This window comes from Poecilia reticulata, linkage group LG2, assembly GCF_000633615.1.
Source record: "Poecilia reticulata strain Guanapo linkage group LG2, Guppy_female_1.0+MT, whole genome shotgun sequence".
Classification (NCBI taxonomy): domain Eukaryota; kingdom Metazoa; phylum Chordata; class Actinopteri; order Cyprinodontiformes; family Poeciliidae; genus Poecilia; species Poecilia reticulata.
Window position 1 is genome coordinate 23,246,302 of NC_024332.1, and position 10,134 is coordinate 23,256,435.

Below are 10,134 nucleotides of genomic sequence, written 5' to 3' on the forward strand. Positions count from 1 at the left end.
TATAGAATACCATTTATTCTATATACTGTAGTATATAGAATAAATGGTATCCATATTGTGTCTCTGTGAAGGGGAGGAAGCATCTGGACTCCAGCAGGATATTCAAAGCTATTGATCTCTTGATTGCAGACTGCTGAGTGTGGCCTCAGCTCAATAGCCACTTAGATCATTCTGCTTTTGTCCACACCAACAGGACGTGGAGCTCTGAGGATTTAAGAGTGATCAATCTGAGGGATTACCTCTTGTCTTGTTTACCATTAAGGTGCCAACATTAGTTCTGTATGGAACAGTTTCTCCAGGTGCTGCCCAATTTGACAATTGCAGCATTCGCATTAAATGAGAAACTGAATTAAAATCACACGTGAATGAATATGTTCACGCAATAAGTTATTAAAAAACTTTCCGCGCCATCGTCCTCCATTCACTTCCTGTCTTCTTCTTCAAGGTTTCAACATCAGGTTGGTGATCATGTGACCTGTGTGATGCCAAAAAAAAAGTTTCCATTGTAATTTTGCAAGATGAACCAATTTCAATATAGCCAAAACAGGTGCCATCTCGTAGCACCAAAACGGTAGATCAAAAAACGTGTTTTCTCAAAATTTTTCATTAGTAAATTTATTTTCAAAATGTAAAATTGCACAGTAATATGGTCAATGGAAATTGAGCTAATGATTGTTTGAAATTTGAAACATAGAGCAGCCCCCTACCCCACAACTTCCCCATTCAGCTCCTTCAGACTAGCCAGCAGCAATTAGCAAACACCTGGTGGAACTGAGCATCTGGTGAGCTCATTATAGGAGATACAGTGATGAAGGTGGAGTTTCAAAAAGAACTGGACTTCCTTAAAGAGACACAGGCCCAATTTTAAGACGTTAAATTATGAAGTCAAATTTCTTTTAAGTTATATATCACATATACAGCATTTGTATAACAACTGAGGGTAACGTAGTGTTATAAAACGGTACTATTTGGCTGGAAAACACATCATTCTCCCCCTTTGAAGGGACTCGGGCCTTAACTCCACCTCTGTGATTCACCCTGTGGTGCTAAGGGATCATTTAGGCTGTAAACCCAGTGCTGTTAGGCATCGCTTCATGCTCGTTGGGGGGTTATTTGTATCCATTCTGTGGTCTGCACTCTTCTGTGACACATGAAGGCCTTTCTCTAATCGGTTCCCTCAAACTGTCACTTCCAGTTTGCTCTTCATGGAGCGGTAGGAGCTCTCTGATTAACAGAGCGTGCAACAATACAATCCATTTTAGCAAAATGCGTCCGCCTTACCCCTGGTCGAGATGGTCCTTGAAGCCTCGGCCTTCGTGTTCCTGTGCACACGGCCCCGTCGCACAGGCACTTTGATCGGAACCAAGGGTTAACGGGCGACATGAAGGGTGTAGATGATAGCAGGCGAGGACGACTGCATGGGATGGGGCAGTACGGAGGGATTTACAGGGTGGAATGGTTTAACCTGACGCCGAGGTGTTTGGTAATCTTCTGAAAGGTGGTCAGACATGCTGGGCCTCGGGCCACTCCGTCTGCCTCTAATCTCTGTCTGATCTCAGGATCCAGTCCTGGATTATTTCAGATTAAAGTCAGTTTTGCACATAATAAATTTAGAGCAGCTTTCAAGGACAGGGAAAGGTAACTCGGAACCGCTTTCTTCGTCTGCGTGACTCCGGAGGAGTCGTGAATGACATACAACAGGAAGTTGATGCAGTGATCTAAAACAATAGACAGAAGTAGCACGAATACTTTAGTTAGACCTGGATTAGCTTGTTTTAACGGCTCATCACCCATGGCAGCTGTGACCGGAAAGAAAAAGTCTTTGGGACGTCCAGTCATTTCTCCCGGCAGCGCTTAGACATGTTCATTTGTTTTGGTTGTATTTACCCAGAATGTCCTGTGTTATAGTTTGTTTCCTGCTTTTAGAGCGATCTCTGGTTTGCTTGGGATTCACATATGTTCACATTTTCGCAGCGCGCCAGAGTTTACCTCAACTGAACAGAGTCCAATGTTCATAGGAGGATCAGAGTTTGATTGGACCCAAACAAACCGGACTTTCCAGGCAAACTAACTAGAGTTGRACTAAATGCACGTTACATATTAATTAACATTTACATGTAAATGCATGGTGTTATAGCCAAGTGGCTCATTTTCTGCTCTACTCTCATTGGCAGGTTGATGTATATGGTGTTTAATAATAATAATAATACAGTTAGGCTATGCTCAGCTAAGCAGGCTAATTGTGTGACTAGAAAAAATAGCCACTGTAACAAACAGCCTGGCCCAGTAGGACGGAAATTATGCATCCATCAATAATTTTACCGTGGCTCAAAACCACCAGCTAACTTCCTATTCATTGAAATAAAAAACAACAGCTGCTTTGATAGCAGAGTGCAGCCGTCGTGGCTTCACATATTACCAACGTTATGAAACGGAACAGTCTAATCTAAAAAACCCTGACTCTTTACATAAATGTTCTGCTTTTTCACCATGGAAACAAATAATAATAATAAAAAAAGAAAACCACCAAAAACCCGACATGCGTGTGTGTCTCTGCCAAAGCTTTTGTCCGCGGCCGTGCATCACAGAACAGAACCAGGCTCCACAGATGTGCAGAGGTTCCAAAGGTTTACAGATGTGCTCTGTGGTGTCTGTTATTACTGCAGCTCGTCCTTTTAGCTGAGGTTTCTGCCCCTCTGAGGGGTAAGTCATGCTTGTTGATGTGTTGGTGTAAACAGAGGTTCAAGTTATTGTCTCTTGTTTACAGTTATGTCCCACATTTGTGGGACGATGTCCACAAAACCTTGGCTGGGTAGAGTTGATCCTTTTTTATGTATATATATATATATGGTTGCTTTATATATATGTTACACTGTTGCTTTCTTGCTCCTCGTTGCCAGGCAACGCCCTCTTTTGCTGGCCTTCACAGAAGCGCTCATAAACTGTGGTCCTTGGCTCTGAACCTCCCTCAGCTCTGTCACCCCCTCTCTGTTTCTCTGCTCCCCTTAAACTACCTCCTTCTTCTGTAACCCCCTCCCCTCTTCTTCCTTTCCTCCGCCTCCTCCTCCACTCGACTTTTCTCCCACGCAGCTCTGAACAGAGGGCTCAGTGTGCGAGTGGACGGGTCAGGCAGGCATTGGGAGGCAGAGGAGGTGGAGGAGGAAAGCGACATGTCGGAATAAAAGCCTGGTGTGGATGTGTTTTGGTGAGCCATCACGGCTCTCCTGGGAGGGTTTGACTGCGGCGAAGGTCGCCCCCCTTCCTCTGGCGTCAACCCCAAACTCTGCTGGTTGATAATCCGTCATCAGTGTGGGGCTGCCGGGCAATAAAATCGATTATCAATTAACTACCTGTGAAACGTCCTGCTGAATCACAAATCACTTTTTAGCACCGGGTTCTTTCGTGATCTGTCGGAGGAAATTGATACCAAAACCCAAATAATGTTTGTATTCAGTTTCCTGCCGTGTTCAAAAGCACTGATGAAATTTAGAACACTTTAAAATGTGCAGGAACCCCGGGTCCTCTCCATGTGACGGTTCCTGGTTTCTCTCAGTCCCTCCATGTTCCAGCGTCTGACTTGCAACCTGAATCCAACGCTGCTTCATCTACCTTTGAAGCGGCGGTAAAGCCCACAGGAATTCCAGTAAAATGCAGCCGTATTTGCCCACAGCTCCATCTTTAACTGGTTGGGTCTAATGGGAACCAGTGAGACCACAGTGATGTCAGCTGTGCGCCGGACTCCCAAATCTCTGGTTGTTTGTTGGTTAGAGAGCGGTGGGGGTGTTGTTGTGTGGAATGCTCCCACTAAAACACACACACACCCACACACACACACTGTTTACAGACCTTATGTTAACTTAGGCCCATGTTCTGGAGCTTTCACTTTCATCCTGGTAAAACAGGCAATCAACTAAAATTTTAAAAATAATCCCTGTGTAGTTTAACTGCTGGGCTTCAATCACTACTTTGACTCCAGGTTTGTTTGAGCCTGAAATAAAAACCAGAGAACGACTCAAAGAGAAGTCCCAGTGGAAGAAGTGTACGACAGTAATTACTGCTTTGATTACCAAAGGAAAAAGGAAACATTCAGATCTTTAGATGCATTAAAGGAGAAATGCAAAGGTGATCCAACATAAAAAGATTTGTGAATTTGATAACAAATTAACAAAATTCAGAGACATTTACCCAAGTAAGTACTAAACATATTAAGTTTATTAAGTTGTCATGTTCAACAAATGTAAATAAAGTAAGTTTGACAAACTTATTTCGTTTAAAAGGAACACAAACACATTTTTTTTAAAAGTTGGGGCATCATGTCTCTTTTTTCAGTGTCATAAGTAGAGAGCAGGATTGTGTGCTGTTTTTTTTTCATATAAAAACTCCTAAATAATAGGAAAGCTGCATAAAATATTTTTTGCAGCATACCTGTGTGCTGTTTTTTTATGAAAAAAAAAAACAGCACACATGTTAAACTGGTTTAAACCTATTTAAATTTCTCTTTAGCATCTATATAAATATCTCCGTAAATATTTTTTGCAGCTTTCGTATTAATTAGGAGCAGAGGTAACATCCTGCTGCACACCGAAAAACAAGAACAGAGCGCCAACTTCAAAAAAAAAAAGACGAGTTAATTTGTTACATAAATTAAGTTTGTCGAGCTTAATTTATGTAAGTTTATTTAACATGAGAACTTTATAAACTTAGTATGTTTTCTTGGGAGAAACTTCGTTTGATTGCTTGTAACAAATTACTTCAATTTATTTTAAGTGTCATCACCTGCTTTGTTTTTTCAGTGTATGAGAGAGCATTCACTTTAAAACAGGCTTTTACAGTGTTACAACAAAGACATTTTCATTTGGCTTTAGCATGTTATATTTGTGATTAGCATTATTAGCGTTGTTAAAACAGCTAACAGTTTGTTGCTGAATTCAGCCTTCCTGTTATCTGCATTAAGCCTTGCTCTCTCACAGCCTGACTGAAGCCTAGACATTATGTCAGAAAATAGTTTCCTATTCAGTGCAATTATTCCATGATAAAAGAGGAATTACAGTTAAAGACCTGCATTTGCTATTATATCTGTATTTAATAATAACATAATCTAGTTCTTCAGCATATTTAGCATATTTAGCATATTTAGTCAAAGATATTGAGAGCCATTGTTGGAGGTCCAAAGAGCCTCAGGTTGCCGACCCCTGACCTGGCCTAACTGTGTGTCCCTACAGGCAGCCGTCCTACCATCCAGTATGTGTCCTCGCTGTGTGAGCTGCCTCAGGCCCTGCAGTCCTTCTACACCCATGGCTACGTCCTGGCTGCCCTCCACCCCATCATCCTGTCCCTGGGCCGGAGCCGCTCGGTGCCCTTCAGCCTGCTCTACCGCGCCGTCCTGGCCCGTCCCAGACCCAGGTACCCCCCACCCCCTGACCCGAACAGACACCCCCCGCCCCAACCAACAGTCACTGCTGTGCCATGGAGCGAGATGATGAAAGATAGATGAGGTCAGCTGCATATTTAATAGGACGTCTCAGATGGAGGTCAAACTGGAGGAGGAAGAAATGTTTTGGTTTGAGTTGCATTTTCTACGGATTCTATTGGCTAGAAATTCACTCAACAACAGGGGAGTTTGAGCAGCCAATGAGGAGGCAGAGTGTCTGRACTCYGATTGTGGGTTGGCTGCRATGCCGTAACTATCATGGATTTACTGTAAGAAAGAGACAATGTGTARTGTGTGATCAACTAACACAGAGCAGCACCGCCTTGTGAAATGAAATGAAACTGATAAAAAAAATTTTTTTTTTAAGTTTTAAAACCTTGAAACAATATTTACAAAATCTACATTTTGCTTGGTGTATGTCTGTAGYTGTTTTGGACATGTTACAGCTGAATTCTCTGTCCTTTCTTCTGCTTTGACTGGGCCAGTCTAACATATGAATAGATGGTTCTGACGCTGTGGTACAAGTGTCACCAGTATCACATGAGCTGCAATCAGTAGGTCAAACATTCGTACAATGAATTCAAGGCTTATCAAACACTGTAAGCTAAACTGTGATGTAAAGCTATTGAGCTATAGATTTGTGGCAGCCATGTTGGATTTAGAGCTGTGGATTGCTGGGATATATTCAACTTTGCAGCTGGWATATAGAACTCAGACTTCAGACGGCCCTCCTGTTTTGTTTTTTCCCCCCCAAGAAGTTTTGACTTCTTGGTTCAAATKGAACAAATAGCCGGGAGGTTCTGTTTTATTGCTGTCTTAAAATGGTGTTAGTCACGTTATTATGGTGATACTTGGGAAACTTTGAGGTGGTAATTGTTAAAAAAAAAACAACAAAAACTAATCTAAACCATTCCATTGTAGCTCTAGATGGATATCCATCCAGGTCTTTGAGTAGGCCATTTTAGCAGATGAACATGCTTTGATCTATGCCATTCCATCTGAGCTCTGCCTGTGTGTTTGTGATCATTGTCCTCCACCCAACTCACTAGTCGTCTGCAGCCTCTAGCAGGTTTTCTTACAGGTTTGCCGTATGTGTAGCTCCATCCATTCTATCAATTCAGACTCATTTCATTAAATTCAGTTTATTTATATAACCTGAATTCATCACAAAAATTTTCCCAAGATCCTTTTTCAAGATCAATTCAGGGCAATTGCACAGATAGATTCCAAGTCAATTACATTCCTTCCAGTCTAATTCTTTATCTACGACGGCATACGTTAGGGCCATTGTAGATAAAATAAATAAATAAATATAGAGGAGTACATTTCTGAATTTTCTTGAAAATTAAGAACATTTCTGAGTTCCAAAAGTCAAAAGTGTTTGACTTTTCTAACTGAGAATTTCCAAAAGTTGGACATTTTTATTTCTTGAATCTGAAAATGTTTGTGTTTTCTAGCAAATTGTAGACTTTTAAAACTCAGAAATGTCATTGAGATTAATCTAAAAATTTCTGATTTTTTTCTTGGCAGAAATTGACTCTTCCTTTTCCGCCACCCCCCATCTACAGTGGTCATAAAATACTGTTGTATTTATCAGACAGTGCACTTAACGTCACTTTAGTATTCAAATTAGTTAAGTTTTCTGAAATGAAGCCACGCAGATTTCATCGAGTTTAAGCTCCTCTTACACTGCAGACAGTAACTGAATTTAATCATATTTTCAAATGTCTTGATATCKAACAAACAGTGGAAAAAATAGTACAAATAAAACAGTTATTTACCCCCACTGAATTKATCTGATCCTGTAGATTCTCAGTAGGTTCTCTCTGGGCAGGTTTTTATTTACCAAATTCTGAGTTTGACAATTTTTTTTTATTTTTTATTTTTTTGGTGCTTTCAGCAACCAGATTGCGTCCACGTGCCACAGCGCGCCGGTGCTGAGGGTGGAGGAGTGGCCTTTACCCGGGGACTCGCTAACTAGCGACACGGTTCGGGCGCTGATTGACAGGGTCAGACAGCTCCTTGAACCACACCTCTGAATATTCAGCCTCAGTAAAAAAATAAAAAAAAGCCACGGACGCTTTGGGTCTAACGTAGCTCGCGTGTGACGTGCGTCCTGCAGGTGAACAGCAGCGCACGAGGAGGCGTTCAGTTCGTTGGCTCCGTCCTGCAGCAGGTGAGCGGCGTCATCAACGGGCTCAGCCCCAGTAGAGGCTGCCGCTCCCCGCCTCGTACGCCGCCCCAAACACCGCCTGGAGACAGAGAGCAGGAGGAGCACACCTTCAGTCCAGGTTTGACCCTACCTATAGTATTTTTACTGTGGTGCTTTCGTGATAAATAAACGATAAACGTGACAACAAGAACTACTAGTTTCTGTTTGCTAGCGCAGCAATTATAGCCACACAAACACAAATACACCACTAGAAAATTATTCCCATTGGTTCTGGTCTTCTTTAGGACGCCGTTCGCATAAAGGAGTGTGATTTGCGTTGCTAAATTGCRCATTTAATTATATTTGCTCATTAATTATTTATTGATACTTTTGAACAAACAGAGCAAATAGTAAAACTAACGATGCCGAAAATATGGACAGTTTGGAGGGGTTTTAAACGTCATTAATTGGAATTTGTGGCGATAAATCAGAATTGCKATAATGCCAAAATTTATCACGATAATTGACATAAAAATGGCCACCACTAGCTGGATTTACTCTCTGTTGTTCAGCAGGGTGTTAGGGCAAAAATTAAATATCCRAAGGCAATGTAAATAAAGCAACATTTCAAACAAGTCACTAAAGAAGGATTCTTRGATTTCGAAAGAGCTCTGTTGTAATGCATGTAAAGCTTAAAGCACCTGTTCCTGCTCATAAACCCACATTTCCTGTCTGCTCCTCAAGACTTGAAGCTGCTGGTCTTCTTCCATTCCTGGCCCCCAGGCTGCGCTCCTCTGGACTCGTTGGGCTGTCAGTACCACCAGGGAGCACTTTCTATGCGGGTCTCCAGAAAGGGCCAAGTGGTCACTGCGCTGGAGGCCGACTGGCTGGAGYTGACCGCTGCTTACTACCGTAAAGGCTGGTCGCTGGTCGACTCCTTCGTGTACTGGGATACACCCAAAGGTTGGTCTGAAGCTGCACAAGCATGGAGGGATGGTGGGGTTAGCCCCCTTAGCAAAACTGTTTCAGAGAAAAGTTTCAGGTAAGTGGTGGTTCTAACAGGAATGGTGCCCTGGGCAAGCCCCTCCTTCTACCGCCCCCCAACCAATTAAAATGCAAGCAATTATCTGGGGGGGGGTTTTTGTAGCAGAAGGCAAGGAAAACTTGTAGCAAACTTGTTCAGGGCACAACCAACGTACAAAGATGTCTTTTATTTTCTTATTCCTGGGCGCCCCTTCCCTTGGTGTTGCCCTGGGCAACTGCCCACGTAGCCCACATCGAAAACACCCAATGCACCTGAGAAAAACAAAACGCGCTCATTCAAAAATCTACATTTCACTGTTTTGTGGACCTCTAGCTTCTTTTTATTCTGGGTTTAGGACAGGGTCTGTATTTAATCTGTAATAATCCTGTCCAGACTTTTTCCGTATTCTAGATTTTAACTGATTTAAATTTGTCCAGTCGCCAGAAAAGGCCACACTGTTGAATCAGCAGTGTGTTGTCATGATTTGAACCCAAGTAAGGATCAAGTTAAGGAAGAGAACTGATGAGAGCTTGGTGGGTCCAGTTTTTTATTGTTCTCAGGAGGCCTTTTCATTAAATGAAAGCATAAAATGGACGCCGTAGCTGCTTCCATGCATGCATCGGATTCCTGACATACTCTGGAGTCGTTCCAGAGGRGTGCTTCCTGGGAAGGCGAATGTTTTAATCATCTGCATGTTAGTTGGGAACTTTTCCCAGCCCCTGTAGCCTGCTGGAAGCCTTGATGACTGCTGCAAAGCTTTTGGGATCTCTGCTACTGTTCAGGTGGGAGAGGCTGCCCCTCTGCTGCTCCTGGACACGTCCTTGTTTGGACCCAAGAGGTCAGGATGTTATTTATTTATTTACTGGCTTCACAGGGGTGAGCGTTGCATCTGGTGTATGATGCAAATGTCAGCTGTTCGGCACAAGCAACAGGAAGTGAGGTCGTTGAGGTCTGGAGGACGCTCCAATTTTAGATCCAGTAGGGGAGAGAGAGGAGACAAAACAGGAAGTGGCTGATTTTTGTGTGTAGGAATCTGGAAGGAATGGGAAAGAAACGGGTTGATGGGACTTCCTGAGCCTCTGTTGGCTCAAACACACGCACACACACACACACACACACACACACACAGAGGCTCTCTGTACTTATTATAAACACATGGAACATTTTTAACAACTTTGTTTTAAAGCTGTAGCATGTAACTTTTATAAAAGAAAAAATGTAACCTAGTTAGATATTTGCAGTAGATGAATGGAACAAACCTTTATTAGATCCCCTCATTTCAAACACACTCATGGGAGCTGTCAACCTATTTCTAATAACTGGGTCATTTTAACTCATCACACTCAGCTACACTTATTTGAGGTTCATCCACTGCTAACAATAACACGTCTTGTGTTTACTGCAGTCAGAGCTCCCCCTGGTGGGGAATCAGTGGAGCAAATCATCAAAACCCAAAGTTGAGGTGTGTGTGTGTGTGTGTGTGTGTGTGTGTGTGTGTGTGTGTGTGTGTGTGTGTGTGTGTGTGTG

General features: G+C 42.5%; 1 protein-coding gene across 1 annotated transcript in view; it reads left to right on the forward strand.

The window, feature by feature from the left end:
- The window catches only part of rftn2 (raftlin family member 2), a 27,615-nt gene that overhangs the window by 13,405 nt on the left and 4,076 nt on the right, over positions 1 to 10,134 (forward strand). The window contains exons 2-5 of the mRNA XM_008437774.2: positions 5,223 to 5,403; positions 7,332 to 7,440; positions 7,554 to 7,722; positions 8,328 to 8,546. Coding sequence (XP_008435996.1) covers positions 5,223 to 5,403; positions 7,332 to 7,440; positions 7,554 to 7,722; positions 8,328 to 8,546 — 678 coding nt within the window. The remainder of the gene's footprint in view (positions 1 to 5,222; positions 5,404 to 7,331; positions 7,441 to 7,553; positions 7,723 to 8,327; positions 8,547 to 10,134) is intronic.